Genomic DNA, 15,690 nt, shown 5'->3' with positions numbered 1-15,690 from the left:
CCCGGCGTCCGCAGAGCACTCGGCAGCGCCGAACACAGCCGCACAGCGCAGCGCTCCCTGCGCCGAGGTGCCGCCGCAGTCCTCGGAGGATATCGCTCGCCCGTAGCGGGAGCTGCCCGCCCGCTCTCCCTGCAGGTAAGTGCTGATGCAGTTCCCGCCGTTCCAGGGCACCCGTCCCGTCGCGCCGAGCCGCGGGGCAGCTCTGTGACCTTTTCCTTTGTGGCCGTTCCCAGGTCGGTCAGAGGCAGATGCTCGCCATGGGGCCAGCCGCTGGTCTCGTTCTCCTTCTCCTGGCGCTCGGCAGCCCGGAAGCCAAACGCACGGCAGGTAAGGGCCGGCGCGGGCGGGGTCGGCTGGAGCGCGCCTTGGGTGGGTATGGGGAGACGGCTCCGAGGGGCGGAACGCCGCGGCTCGGCGAACGAAGACTTTAAGCAGAGCGGTAGTTAGTTACGGAACTTCGGCGTGGAATTCCCGCAGCATTCAAAAGCAGAAGCTCTCGAGAGCATCTCGCCAACCTGATGTCCCCGCAGGGGTTTGCTGTCCCGTTCCTTCTTCGGGCGGCTGCTGTGAGAGCCTTGCGCTACCTCGGTGTCAGTCAGCGGGTACCCGGCGCTCCTGTGCCTCCTGGCTCTTTCACAAGAATGTGCGCGGAGTGCCGCACGCAGCTCCCGCTGGGACTGCCGTGCCTTGAGAGCTGCTGCCTGTGCTCTGCGTATCTTGTAATGCCAGCATCGCTGGTCAGTGTGTTAAGCAGCCCTGAGAGATGTGTGGTTTTGCAGCCTTTTCTTCTCCATGGCTTACGATGGATACTCTGATCTCTCTGCAGAGTCCAGGGGTGATGATGACAACGTCTTTGATGTCTTTGAACACCTTAACTTGAATCGCAACGGAGCTGGGCGCCGGGCACCTGGGGTGCATCTGGTGAAGGGGCCGGAGTCCTCCAGCCCTGCTTACCGCATTGAAGATGCCAGTCGTATCCCTGCTGTCCCTGACTCCAAGTTCCAAGACTTGTTAGATATCATCCATGCTGAGAAGGGCTTCATCCTTCTGGCCACTCTCCGGCAAGCCAAGAAGAGCAGAGGCACACTGCTGTCTGTGGAACGGAAAGACGGCTCTGGTCATGTCTTCAGTCTAGTTTCAAATGGCAAGGCAGGCACCTTGGACCTGAGCCTCTCTGGTGATGGCAAGCAGCAGTTAGTGTCTGTAGAGGATGCTTTGTTAGCTACAGGACACTGGAAGAACATCACCTTGTTTGTGCAAGAAGACCGGGCTCAGCTTTATGTGGGGTGTGAGAAAATGGAGAATGCTGAACTGGACATTCCCATTCAAAAGATTTTCAGCAGGGGCCTGGCCAGCAGTGCCAGGCTTCGTATTGCCAAAGGGGGAGTCAATGACAACTTCCAGGTAAGATTTTTCCTTGCATTTTTGCGTATTATTTTCAGTCATATGCCTTGAAAGTACATTATTCAACCAATCTAAACAGTTAGAAAATTGTAGGAAACAGGGAGAAAAGATTCTGCTTCTGTATGCCTCATGTGGACCACCTCTAAATCTACTAAGCTCTATCAATGCAGCTTGAAGTGTGAAGCATTAGGTTTGTGGAGAGAACTTTATGCAACAGTAGGTCCCAGAGCTTCTGGACAGGTGGTTGTAGTTTGATTGCTCAACTTATTATACAAGACTGAGAAACTGATGCTTTTTTCCCTTCCTGCCTGGCGATTTGCCAGGTCTTTGTGGTCAAGACTGAGAATGTTAGGAAGCAGGGCTTGCTGTCACTCAGGAGAATAAATTAACATGTTTCACCTTGCCATCTGTCCGTTGTGAAATTACTTGTGATGAACTTAGGTGAACTTTATTGTCTACAGGCTCTCTCCCTGCAAGTTATCCTTCTTTCCCTTGCAGTTGTTGCAGGTAGCTGCAATTCTTTCTTTTTCCACAGGGACTGTTGCAGAACGTACGGTTCGTGTTTGGAACAACTCCGGAAACTATTCTGAGGAACAAAGGCTGCTCCAGCTGTAAGTCTGCAATCTTCTGAATCCAATGATCTATTAAGTAGAGGGTTCCTCAGTATGTTAGAAAGATAAACTGAAACAGAATTTAGAAGTATGCTGACATTCAAATCTACATTGCATAAGAAATAGTATTTTTTTGGAGATACTCTAGTGAATCTGGTGATAGCTGTATAACAGGTGCTACCCTGGAATTATAAATGTACACGGCAAAAAAAATGCATTTACTCATGTAAACTTTCTTGTTTCTTAGCTACTAGTGCAATCATTACTTTGGACAACCCCATAAATGGTTCCAGCCCAGCTATCCGCACCAACTACATTGGCCATAAAACAAAGGACATTCAAGCAGTCTGTGGCTTTTCCTGTGATGAACTAACTAACATGTTTGTAGAACTGCAAGGGCTACGGTCCATGGTTACAACACTTCAAGACAGAGTTCGCAAAGTGGTAAGTATTTGTTATATTCACAGTATGTCTTATCTGGCACTTAAAGAATTGTACGTTGTCCTTTGAGCTTGGATAAACAGTAATAACTTCACTTTTGCTATGAATTTGTGGAAGTGTTTTTTCTGTGTTAACTTCTAAGTATCTTCTCTCTGCTGCCCTCCCCCCCACACCTGCCATTTAAGACTGAAGAAAATGAACTGATTGCCAAAGTGGTCCAGATCACTCCTGGAGTATGCATTCATAATGGGATCTTGCACAAAAATAAGGAAGAGTGGACTATTGACAGCTGCACTGAATGTACTTGCCAGGTAAGATTCCTTGCATTCATAAGTTCTCTGTATATAAATTCATGACTTCAGATTCACAGATAATTCTAAATGATGGTCTTTGTTTGAACAAATCCTACACAGAATGGGGCCTATCATACCCAGAGAAGTATTCAGCTTGTCCTTTTTTTACCCTACTAAATCTCTTACATGAATACAACTTTTGTATAGTATTACTACAGCAGTAATTTAGAATTACACTGAGTGTCACTCTCATTCAGATGTTAAAAATGCATTTACTTTCAGAATTTTGGGAATGCTTCTGCTTTCTACGTTATTTATGTGTATGTCTACAAGTCAGTATTAAAAGAACAAACAGTATTAACCGTCGTCTTTCCTCCCCAAAATACTTTAAATGCACATTCTACCCTCAGTGAACCTCCTGCTTGCTTACTGGAAAAGAGATTCTAGTACTCAGTAAAGGCTCTTAAATACCTTTTTTCATTATATAATGAATGCTTCTAGCTATGTCCTGTAGGCTTTTAATAGATCACATGCAACAGAAACTTTTTTCCAGATTACAGTTGAGTTCTGTAAATCCCAGGGTATCCTGACAAGATATTTATTATTTGTTCTGCCTTAATACTTAAAGTATATATAAGCAAAGCGTTTCAGAGTATCAGTCTACCAAAGAGTGTCTGATCTTACTTGCCTCTGTTTAGAAACAGAGTCTGAGTATCTGTAGATGTGCAATACAGGGCAACTCACAAAAATCTGCATTTGCTTCTGTAGCTTTCTATCTCCAGTCTTGTGTGCAGCACATGATACTGTGACTTCTGCCTTTGCTCATCTTCCCACCAACCCTCTTATTTAGTGTTAGCTGTAACTGCCTTAATATAGTCATTTGCTTGGGGAAAAGGGGGAGCTTGTAACGATTATGACAAGGGCATTCTTCTGACAAAGCTGCTACCTTTAAGAAGCAAAACTACGGACTGCACTTTAGCTCTCATTGAGATTGGAGATGGGTGTTCTTGCCCTGCCTGCTTGGCTTAAAGATCAAAGACCTTTAAGTATAAGTTATAGATTGTATGGCTCCTCAGCCAAGTCTGCTAAACACATTTTATGTTCACCATGTAATTAGCTTAAATCCATATTAACAGAAAAGCTGCCTTCTTGGTTCTTTCCCTTGAAGTCTGAACTTATACTTTGGGAATTGTATAGGAATAGTTCTTTATTCAGTCCTTTAGTCTAGCTAGTTTCTAGTAGTCATTCTTGACCAATTTATTCAAAACAAAACTGCTTAACTGAGAAGGAAATAGTATGGATGGTAGGAATGAGGTGAAGATGGAGTAAGAATTGCTGGAAGGAACTACTCTTGAATTGTATCAGCTCTAAATACAAGGTTTTCTACTTTAGATGTGCTATGTGAACCTTTAAGTACTGCACAAAGGGCATCGTTATCATCTGACTTTATCAGCTGTGAGTTTAGACTCCAGAGTTATGCTTCATATCCTGCTTGCTTATTGAATTCTTTCAATTCTTTACAGAACTCTGCCACTATATGCCGGAAAGTGTCTTGCCCTCTCATGCCTTGTTCCAATGCCACTGTGCCTGATGGGGAGTGCTGCCCCCGATGCTGGCGTAAGTACTTAAAAATATCTTCGCACCTCTCTACAGCCAGTAGACATGCACTGCTCTATATATCTGTATAGAGGACAACCGGGTAGTCTGCATCTTTAAATTAAAATGCAAATATCTATCCTCTGCTAAATGGCTTATAGTAATAGAAACCTGTTCTATTAATTTCCACTTGCCTCTTACATAAGGAATTACTACTGTCCTATTGAAAATTACAATGCTTCAGAGCAGTTTTGGATGTCGCTGCATTTCTGTAGGGAAAGAAGGAGGTTAGGGATACATTGGATCAATATAATTAAGAGAAGTAAAATGGAGCTCTGAAATCCAAAGAATACAAATACAACACGTAAATACATGCAGGCAGAACAAGTTTTTGAGGTGTATTAAGTGCTCTAGTGTATTGTATTCACCAGTGAATATGTTTTAGTAGTGCATGCATTCCACATCTCAGCAAATTAAAATATATCAGCCAACAACATTGCTTCTCTTTATCTGCAGAGCAGCTATGAACCAAGCATATTTATAAAAATGTTTAAATGGGTTTCTGGACAATAATACTTCTAGTTATCAGTGCTAATTAAACTTGAGTTTTCTTAGAACCCTTGCTGACTGTGAACTAGTATAGTGTCTAACCTAAGTACTTCTGAATTCATTCTTATTATGTAAAGCCACCTGAAGTAACTTAGGTAATGCGTGTAAGAACTGAAACATTTGAGTTCTCGATCTCTACCTTGTACAAGAAAGGGAAATGCATGTAGATTTTGAGGGCAGTTGTGGAGTTTTTTTCTTATGGTAAAGAAAAAGCAGGGGAAGGGGTGGGGAAAGGAATACGGAGAATACATACTTGGCATCTTATTCAGGGCTATAACAGAGCTGTGCACCTTTACAGCTAGCGACTATGCAGATGATGGATGGTCTCCTTGGTCTGAATGGACTTCATGTTCAGTGACCTGTGGGAATGGAATTCAGCAGAGAGGGCGTTCCTGTGACAGCCTCAACAACCGCTGTGAAGGGTCTTCTGTGCAGACTCGGACTTGCCACCTTCAAGAGTGTGATAAGAGATGTAAGTATTTAATCCATTCATCCTGGTAATAAAACATGGGCCACTTTTATTGACTTACTATTAACAGCAAAGTTTATCCTGTTATTCTGTCACTGAACTGGAGTGCTGGCTTCTAGCTTTAAGGACTTATATTTAACAAGTAAAATAGAGAAGATAGTTGATCCAGTAAATAAACATGTTTGGATTGTGTTCCAGGTTAAAAATTGAAACCAGTTTAGGTGTACAGTTTCTCTAGCAATAGAACAACTTGATCTGTGATTGTATTAAGGCTCTCTAGTATAGAGAGTTTCTAGTACAATTCTATGTTCTAAGTGCTTTGAAGCTGAAGTCTGGTTTTCAAAAACTCTACTAATAGATATATCTTTCGGTAGTTAAACAAGATGGTGGTTGGAGCCACTGGTCACCGTGGTCATCATGTTCAGTCACCTGTGGTACAGGCATGATCACTAGAATTCGTCTCTGCAACTCTCCAGTACCACAGCTGAATGGCAAGCCTTGTGAGGGTGAAGCAAGAGAAACCAAGCCCTGCCAGAAAGATCCTTGCCCAAGTAAGTGTGTCCAGGTGCTAGCTACTATTCACTAGTTTAAACAATGAACTTCCCAAATAGGAAGCTGCCATATAATGGACTTCTAGTAGTCTTTCGTCTTTAAACTTTAGTACAGGCTTGGTAAAATCTCATAGTCTAGTTTTATAGAAAATGGTTTAATTTTGTTAGCAGTTGTGATCTGAGTTTTCTATGGAGCCTATTAATTATGGCCACCATTCTGTGAATTAGGTCAGAACAATGTCTCAAGTACTCTTGTTAGAGGAGGAACATTTTGAAAATGGTAATTCTTACTGAACTAGAATCCATACAAGTGCCTTAATTTCTACTTTTCTTTAGTTAACGGCAACTGGGGACCATGGTCTCCATGGGATGCTTGCACAGTGACATGTGGAGGAGGACTTCAGAAACGCAGCCGTCTCTGCAATAATCCCGAGCCTCAATATGGTGGGAAGACTTGTGTAGGTGAAGCTAAAGGAACTCAGGTCTGCAACAAACAGGACTGTCCAGTTGGTGAGTATTCCTTTTCCATAATCATCTAATGGCTGTGGTCAATCTTGACTATGCTGCTTAAAAAATATGGCCAAAGTCTTTGAAACCAAAGTGCTTAAACTTTGGACTAGCATATTGGCAAAACACAATATTGCAACAGCATCCCTCATTTAAACTCTCATTTGTTTCTCAGATGGGTGTCTGTCTAATCCCTGCTTTGCGGGAACTACGTGTACAAGCTCCCCTGATGGTTCTTGGAAGTGCGGTGCCTGTCCTGCTGGCTACCATGGCGATGGTATCCACTGCCAAGATATTGATGAGGTAGGAAGACTAGAAAAGTTTGTGACTTAAAAGGGAGAAGAAAATGGGAAGGGAAGCAAGACCAGTGCTTTAATACACTGTTTTCTTTTATCTTAAACTCTTGCATTTCAGTGCAAAGAAGTTCCTGATGCCTGCTTTGTCTTCAATGGAGAACACAGGTGTGAGAATACTGAACCTGGATACAACTGTCTGCCTTGTCCACCACGTTTCACTGGGTCACAGCCATTTGGTCGCAGTGTTGAGGATGCCATGGCAAACAAACAGGTATTGTCAACCTGAGAGCTGTGCTGGATTACCGAACCATACAAAGTTGCTTTCTGCAAACAGTGGAAAGCAACTATGCATTTCAGGGAAGATGGATTTGGTACATCATCTGTAATTCAAAACAGTAATTAATTAATGCTTCTCCTGTTGGATTGCTGTATGAATTATAAATATCCTTTCCAGCCATGGAGAATTCTGACACTGCACATAATTTTAGGAGAGTAATTTAAGTATTAATTTACAGTAGAGCAGTACCCACCTTGAAGGTGCATTGTTCCACTTGAACATAAGAGCTTTGAACAAGAGAAACAGTGCTAGGACAGGTACTGGAGTTACAAAGTGAAGAGAAAATAATATATTAGGCTTTTTCTTTCCCTATTGAAACATCCTTGATGAAAATAGGCATGTATTCTTTGCCTTGTTAGAATCTCTGGATAAAAATGTGTGATAAAAAGATTTTTCCAGTGGAGTTAATTTGCCTGGTCTTCTAGGTCTGCAAGCCACGTAATCCATGCACAGATGGAACACACGATTGCAACAAGAATGCCAAATGCAATTACCTTGGCCACTTCAGTGACCCGATGTATCGTTGTGAATGTAAACCAGGCTATGCTGGCAATGGCATAATCTGTGGAGAAGATACTGACTTGGATGGATGGCCAAATGAGAACCTTGTCTGTGTTGCCAATGCCACTTACCACTGTAAAAAAGTATGTTTATCTAATATTCCTATAGAAGCATTCATTTAGATGTGTTCTATAAAAATAATTTGGGTTTAAGGTATAAAGCTAGTATCTATTTAGTTAGAGCAATTAAACTACCCTCGATTTAAAACTAATAAAATATCTGTCTATTGTTAGGAGGTTCTTAATGTTGCTTTAATCATTCCTACAACATGGGGGGTGGGGTGGGGAAAGAAGTCTCGTACAATTATAGGTGTTATAAATATTCTAGGAGTAATCCAGTTCTATCACATATACCAGCTTTGATCAGATAAATATCTATATTGCGGGAAGAGCAGGAGAGTAAGACTAGCTAAATCTTGTATTTAAGTGATTTTGGTCTACGGCATTCAAATACATATCCTCACTACAATATGGTTAACTAAAATCAAGAGACTTCAATAAAATAACATGTAACTGATTTTGCTATTTTGATTTGTGCATAATGATTATATCTGCTAAACTCTCTCTATTGTGCTCAAGCCAGGAGTAAGTAAAAATATGTACTTTATCCATGCTATAGGATAACTGCCCCAATCTCCCCAACTCTGGGCAGGAAGACTATGATAAAGATGGGATTGGTGATGCCTGTGATAATGATGATGACGATGATGGTATTTCTGATGACCGGGTAAGACAACAGAAAAGAACAGCCTTTTAGAATGTAGCTCTCCTGTTCCTTCACATGAAATTGCTGGCACTAACAGCTACCCTAGAAACCTTCAGATGTTGTATGCAGACTAACCTTCTGCAGCTAGTGAGCTTGGAAAATGAATCTTCATTATTAGTCAACCATTCCCACACTCAAATAAGCAGTTGTGTGTTTTGAGATAAAAGCATTCCAGTTCTGTCTGCTTTCCCTTCTGCCTTTTGCTGTTCCATTCAGATCCTGCTCATGCTGCTGTATGTTTAATTAGACTGTTTTTAAATCAACTTTTCTCTTGCAGGACAACTGCCCATTCATCTACAACCCACAGCAGTATGACTATGACAGGGATGATGTTGGTGACCGTTGTGATAACTGCCCCTACAATCACAACCCTGATCAGATTGACACTGACAACAATGGAGAAGGAGATGCATGTGCAGTGGATATTGATGGAGATGGTAGGTGTCCTCTGATTACACATTTACACTGCTGATCAGATAGGCCAAATGTATACAATGATACCACGGGTTTCATACCAGAAATTTATATTTGAACACACAAGATCCCATCTCTGTTTTCAGGATATAAAGACTATTAAAGTAGCACTTGAAGCTAATAGAAATTCATTTCGAAAAATACTCATTTTGGTATAGTTAAATTTTAGCTTCAGTTCTTACAGGAAGTAAGAATAGAGGCTAGTAACTTAGTCAGGTTTCAATCAGGTGCCTTTCAAAAGGCTTACAAAATGTTATCAAGCATTATCAAAATGTGTGGTGACTTTGCATGATCTTTTGAAGCATTTGGATATTCTGACTTGCATTTACAAAATCATCTTAATGTTGCAGGGGTCCTCAATGAAAGGGACAACTGCCAATATGTCTACAATGTAGACCAGAGGGACACAGACTTGGACGGTGTTGGAGATCAGTGTGATAACTGTCCACTGGAACATAATCCTGACCAGGTAGAGTATTTCTGTTATACAAATAGAATATTGTTGTTCATGTATGCTACAATATGCAAGATATTATACCCAAGTATAACTTAAACTTGAGTTGACATGCTATGCTCATTAATTTGCCAAACAGTGTCAGTATTAGTCTATTAGTCCTTCACAGTTCAAACATTGGCAAGGTAATGTTCAGAAAATTAATTCTAGAGAGGATCCATGAGACTATCGCACATACAACTCTACTTTTGTCAGTTGTACCTGACCCTCACTGTAACAGTATAAAATACCTGGGAGCATTTTATGAAATCAAGATAGGAAGGGAATATATTTTCAGTAGTTTAATGTATATGTAGCCTATAACACATGCAGGATGTTAATAGTACAGAAATTCTTAATTATTCAAGGCTCTATAAATCACTATGAACTGCAGTGCTTGGCTGCTTCAAAGCTTCATTCTCCTCTTCCTAGAATAGAAGCAACAGCCCAGAGTCTTAAACATGCTTTCAGGACTTGCAGGATATACTACACACTAAATGTGCTAGAAACAATTAACTGATCAGATATTAAATACTACTTGCACTTCAATTTAAACATTCTCTTTATAATCTATATCCTTCAATCCAAACCAGTTACATTTTTTTATAAAAAAAGTTATATTTTTCTACCAGTAAAGGCATCACAACTTGTCTTTGCCCTAGGGAAAAGGAGTATGACACTCTTTAACCTTCCTCCGAAAATTTAGGAGGAATCCAGCCTCTCGTACAACTTACTAGTTCAAAATTCAAAGACAAAAGTAGATAAAGCTTGTGCTGGCCCACCAAGTACAAGGCTGTAAGATGAATTGATTCAGGAAGGTAACTGGAATGACTGAAGGATTAGAAAAGGGATTACAAGTCAGGAGAATTTAGTTTAGAACCATCATGTAGCCTAAAAGCAGTGTTACTTGAAGGATTTAAACTGAGACTATAAACCTTCTTACTCTTATTTGTCATTTTCTTAACTGCTTTCTCATCTCAGGGTGAAAGGTGACCTCTTGCTTTCTGCCCCACGATTTACAGACAATGTCAAGATCTTAACATTCTAAAATCTTAATACTTCTTTAATACTTATATTTTTAGCTCTCACTAAAGTAAAGAAATCCCAATTCTAGCTACTAAGGCTCATAATCCACATGCTTTACGTGGCTTTTAAAATGTTCTTTATTTTCCTTTTTTTTAGGAAGATACTGACTCTGACCGTATAGGTGATGAGTGTGACAACAACCAGGACATAGATGAAGATGGTCATCAAAATAATCTTGATAACTGCCCTTATGTGCCCAATGCCAATCAAGCTGATCATGACAAGGATGGAAAAGGTGATGCCTGTGACCATGATGATGACAATGATGGTATTCCTGATGACAAAGATAACTGCAGATTAGTTGCCAACCCGGATCAAGCGGATTCTGATGGTAAGATGACCCCAGTATCACAGTAACATTTCAAGAATATCTTGCAACTGTTTGACTTTTTTTTTTTTAATGCTATTTAGGGTTGGAAAAATTCAAAATAAAAAGATAATCTGCACTAATGTTAGTGTTCCTTGGGAGTAAAGAATAAAAAGACCACTTATTAAACTGTCTTCATACACTTAGCAATATCAGGCTGGAGCAAAAGGGACAGTTCTGTCTTCTGTAGTGTCTGCCAGCAGTACTTGGGCAGTCAGAGCTCTGCAGTAAGGTTTTCACCTTGACTTGAAACTGGTGGTTGTTTGCCAGCATAATGTCTGATTGCTCAGAATACTTCTGTCCTCCAGGTGATGGACGTGGAGATGCTTGCAAAGATGACTTTGACCAAGACAGTGTGCCAGACATTGATGACATCTGTCCCGAAAATGTGGAAATCAGTGAGACTGACTTCCGAAGGTTTCAAATGATTCCCTTGGATCCAAAAGGAACATCCCAAAATGATCCAAACTGGGTTGTACGTCACCAGGGTAAAGAACTGGTTCAGACAGTCAACTGTGACCCTGGCCTTGCAGTTGGTAAGGAGAACACTAACTTTTAGAGGCATTACAGTGTCTGAGGGCAGAGGTGGGATGGAAACTGAGAAATTGTTAAGAAATTGTTTAAAAGTCACATCAAAAGCAACATCTTAATATTCCCCTTCTAATGCCCACATAGGTTTTGATGAATTCAATGCTGTGGACTTCAGTGGCACCTTCTTTATCAATACAGAAAGGGATGATGATTATGCTGGCTTTGTATTTGCCTACCAATCTAGCAGTCGTTTTTACGTTGTCATGTGGAAGCAGATTACTCAGTCTTACTGGGACTCCACACCAACCAAAGCTCAAGGCTACTCAGGTCTCTCCATCAAGGTTGTGAATTCCACCACAGGTCCAGGAGAACACCTTCGTAATGCTCTGTGGCACACAGGAAACACACCTGGCCAGGTAAAGGTCACACTGATAACCGTTGCTTCTATACTGCTTAGTGCACTGTAAGGCATATTGTTTTTCCAAAAAATTAGTTATGCTCAGGAGTCTACATACTGCTCAAAATAGGATAGCTACCTTGGCAAAGACAAATAAGTGTAATTATTAATAGGCAGATAGGCTTCTCAGCAGCAGTAAATCAATTGTTTCTGGACTACAGGAGTAAATTTGTTTATATACTTAAAAGTTAATTTAGATACAGGTGATATCAAAAAACCCATTAGAGAGCCTAATGATGAACTTCAAGCATTTGCTACTCATAAAGAGACCTGCATATCAAAATAATGGTTATCTTATTTCAGACCCTCTGATTAACTGAACTATTCTTTTGTAGGTGAGAACTTTGTGGCATGACCCTCGTCACATAGGCTGGAAAGACTTCACTGCATACAGATGGCGCCTTAGCCATAGACCAAAGACTGGCTACATCAGGTGAGCATTATCCTTTTAAGTAATCGTCCCAAAGAAACCACATGTTTATAAAAATAAACCTAACAGTAGGTTCATTTCTGACAAGATTATATTATCTCTTTGTAGAGTTGTAATGTATGAAGGGAAGAAAATCATGGCAGACTCAGGACCAATCTATGATAAAACTTATGCTGGTGGTCGTCTAGGATTATTTGTTTTCTCTCAAGAAATGGTGTTCTTCTCAGATCTTAAATATGAATGCAGAGGTAAGGAAAACTTTTTATTGAAGAGGCCCTATGTAAAAGAATTGGTTCAAGAAAGCTGCTCTCAAGAAAAGTAGGACAGGTTTTTAAAAAGTAGCTAAGAGGGAAAGATCATCCATTACTTCACATGGCTTCATCTCAAGCATGTTTACAGACAGAAATGGGACACCTTTTCAATTAAGCTATTCACAATCTAAAAATCTGAAAATACAAAATCTTAATACCTCTGTCTTGCTGGTTCAAAGTATCAAGAGTTCTTGTGTCTATGTTAAGATATAGTTCTTTTCTGGAACTGAAATCTGTAAAGAAGTTTTGTAGAATGAATCAATACAGATGACAAACTGCAAGGTGAAAATGGAAAATACCAGCAAGAATAGTGTCCAATATGCAAAAGACTGACTTAATAAAAATAAGCAAAGTACAGTCTACACAACCTTCTGATCTTGCAGTTCAGTGGTGATATGTGCATGTGACTAAATTCCAAGTTGACCTAGTTTGCTTCAAATTATGATGTTGTTAGGTAATGATTACATGCACTAGATTCTTCAATTTAAACTCCAGAAAGTGCTGAAGTACTTCATTCTTTAATTTCTAGACATGCTTGTAGGAAACATATGGATAACGTCTTAGACACAATCAATCATGCATAACAGAAATGCCTTACCTTAATTCTCTCTTTTTCACAGATCCATAATGCCAAGATTACTGGATTCAGAGACTATTTTAAAATGCTGGTATTGCACCTTCTGAAACATTTAGCCTTACAAATCCTGGGACCATTATATTATTCCTTCCTTTCTTCCTCCTGCATAAATGTGGACTCGAAACATTACCTGCCTCAAGAGAATGGTTTTGAGAGAATAGAAATGAAACTTGCATCTGACCTCTGAAATGGAAGGAAACAAATGTCTTGCAAATAAGAATTGTCTTCACTGAAAATGCACACTTCTTTCAGTCAGAAAGACATTTGTTTATTTATCACAGTGCATTGTCACTGCATCTAACTGGAGGTCCCATGGAGTAGCATTTTGTAAAAAGAACATCTCTGGATGTGCTGTGGACTACTTAAACTGAAGACCTTTCATTGTGTGGGGAAAGGGATTTTGGGTGGGAGGGTGAACTCTCAAATCTTTTCTTCATGGGGGGGTGGAGTTTTTTTAGTGGGGTTTCTGCTACCTTGGTTTACATCCACTTAACTTGCAGAAATTATCCTCTTGTATGTTGCATCTTTTAGATGAAAATAACCCTTGACTTTGTTGCGGTGAGCTAGATCAGCTATTCTATAACACAGGACAAAACAGATATCCTAAAAACCCCTCTCTGTAAAGGGAGGGGGGGAAAGGAGGATGCAATTGGCACAGTGGATCACACCAGCGTTGGGAGGACTGGGATTTACAACAAGATTCTGTTTCCTGGTTAGATGCAGATCTTTCTTACCTTTTAAATGTTTTCTTTCAGCTGTGGTGCGAGAACACCACCATCTCAACTAGCACTGTGCTGTCCTTCAGGAAGAAACCAGCATGTGCTTCATATTTTTATGGTTAGCTTCATATTTTATGGTTAAAAAGGCACAAAATACAACAGTAATAAAAACATTCCTTTTCTACATGCCATGGATGCTTTAAGCCCCTCGCTTCAGAGGGGAGGGGAAGGGGCCTGTAGATAAAATACTGAAATTGTAAAATATTTATTTTTAACTATCCTTGATATTGTAATGACTGAGGAATTATTGATTTAAAAAAAAAGAAAGAAATGCATCAAGACTATCCACCATTATTACAAGTCTTCATGACTGTAGGATTGTAAATACAGATTATTTATTAACTCTGTTCTATAGTGAAACTAGAGGATTTTTTGTTAAGTGAAATCTTGTCTGGAGCAGATATTGGCGATGTATTAGTTACAAAGAGCAATTTTCCCATAATGGCTTTGAGGCACAGGGAAAAGCAGCAGGGTGGGGAATGGAATGTTTGTTTTTCTCAGTCTGAGCTCAGCATTAGCTTTTCCTTTCTTTGTGCAAGGCAGTTGGTTGCCTGGCAGGCAACTGTTCTGCAGTATTAAAACTCAAGTCCTTTTAGATGGGAGCAGTTCCTGTCTTAGCCATAGAGCTAGGGCTGAGACAATGTCATTTAGCATTATAGCAGTTTAGTGCTGTGAAATGTCAGCAGTGCTTTACCACTGGTCAGCAGGACTGACTTTCAAGCAGAATAACCAACCTAGAGGAGGTGGCAGAAAGAGACACAGTGACTACAGTCAGTAATCATCCAGTCTTGCTATTTGTGTCACTGCGCACAAATTACTGGAACTAGCAGTGTGCAGCTACAAAAGAAGGAATCCTTCACAGCCTAGACAGAATTTCAGGAGCTCTTTGCAGAAAAGGGGGAGGGCTTGATGTACATGAACAGGGGCAGCATTCTTATACCTATATCATTTCTTTGTCTTTTCAAAAAAGGAAAAGAAACACGGTGAAAGTTTTACGTACAAATATTACCTCATTATTGTGTGACTGAGAGAAACCTTTGGATTAAGCAGAGTTCAAACGTCTACCAAACTTTAAAGCTACTGTAGTTCTGAAGAGTTAATGCTGTACATAGTCGAAAAATTCATTGCGGAAAAATATATTCCCAGTAAGGAAATAGCATTGGAAGAAAAATGTCAAATACGATTTATAATATTGTGTTATATTTTTTCTTGACATCTTGTATACCATTGCTTGTGTTTTTATAAATTATTTTTCTCATTGCCATTGTAATAGTTAATCACATAATTGTGTAGATATGCTATTTAAATAATTTATCATGAAATGCTACCTGTAGAGCTAGTATTTCTATTTTTATAAAATATTTGCACACTGAACTGAAGTTTTTTGCTTCCTTCTTCCCAATGTTTTTCCTAGTTTTATTTTCTAAGAACCTGCTTTTTTTGTAAACATTTTTAACCATTTTCCATTTTAAAGTTGTGTAAGATGTACAATAGAACTTCTTACAGAGAACAATAAATCACCATGGACATTTATATTTACACCTGTGTCACCTAGTTTTGTTCATGCTTTGTACTATTTCTGCAGCTCCCAGTTATGCTAATATATTGCTCTGTTACCCTTGTTAAATTGGGTTCAACTTAACACCTCAATAATCTTCCCCTAAAACTGCAACAAGATAGAGCAT

General features: G+C 40.0%; 1 protein-coding gene across 1 annotated transcript; it reads left to right on the top strand.

Annotated features, from left to right (window-relative positions):
• Positions 1-9: 9 nt before the first annotated feature.
• THBS1 (thrombospondin 1) lies at positions 10-15,544 on the top strand. Its single transcript, XM_010711620.2, has 22 exons — positions 10-135; positions 234-327; positions 827-1,404; positions 1,940-2,015; positions 2,263-2,459; positions 2,642-2,767; positions 4,273-4,366; positions 5,253-5,426; positions 5,798-5,974; positions 6,311-6,484; positions 6,657-6,784; positions 6,896-7,048; positions 7,540-7,758; positions 8,294-8,401; positions 8,718-8,877; positions 9,265-9,383; positions 10,590-10,824; positions 11,169-11,396; positions 11,536-11,807; positions 12,184-12,281; positions 12,387-12,526; positions 13,210-15,544. The coding sequence occupies exons 2-22, from the start codon at positions 249-251 to the stop codon at positions 13,215-13,217; spliced, it is 3,543 nt and encodes a 1,180-aa protein (XP_010709922.1). The 5' UTR covers positions 10-135; positions 234-248; the 3' UTR covers positions 13,218-15,544.
• Positions 15,545-15,690: the final 146 nt, after the last annotated feature.

This window comes from Meleagris gallopavo, chromosome 5 (genome assembly GCF_000146605.3).
Source record: "Meleagris gallopavo isolate NT-WF06-2002-E0010 breed Aviagen turkey brand Nicholas breeding stock chromosome 5, Turkey_5.1, whole genome shotgun sequence".
NCBI classification, from domain to species: Eukaryota; Metazoa; Chordata; class Aves; order Galliformes; family Phasianidae; genus Meleagris; species Meleagris gallopavo.
This window is presented reverse-complemented; position numbering and strand designations above follow the sequence as displayed.

What these genes read in the sequence shown, in the direction of transcription:
- THBS1 (XM_010711620.2), top strand. Translation starts at nt 249, where the DNA reads ATGCTCGCCATGGGGCCAGCCGCTGGTCTCGTTCTCCTTCTCCTGGCG. An exon ending in GAACAAAGGCTGCTCCAGCT is followed by an intron (nt 2,016 to 2,262) that starts GTAAGTCTGCAA and finishes CTTGTTTCTTAG; the next exon opens with CTACTAGTGCAATCATTACT. An exon ending in CCAGAAAGATCCTTGCCCAA is followed by an intron (nt 5,975 to 6,310) that starts GTAAGTGTGTCC and finishes ACTTTTCTTTAG; the next exon opens with TTAACGGCAACTGGGGACCA.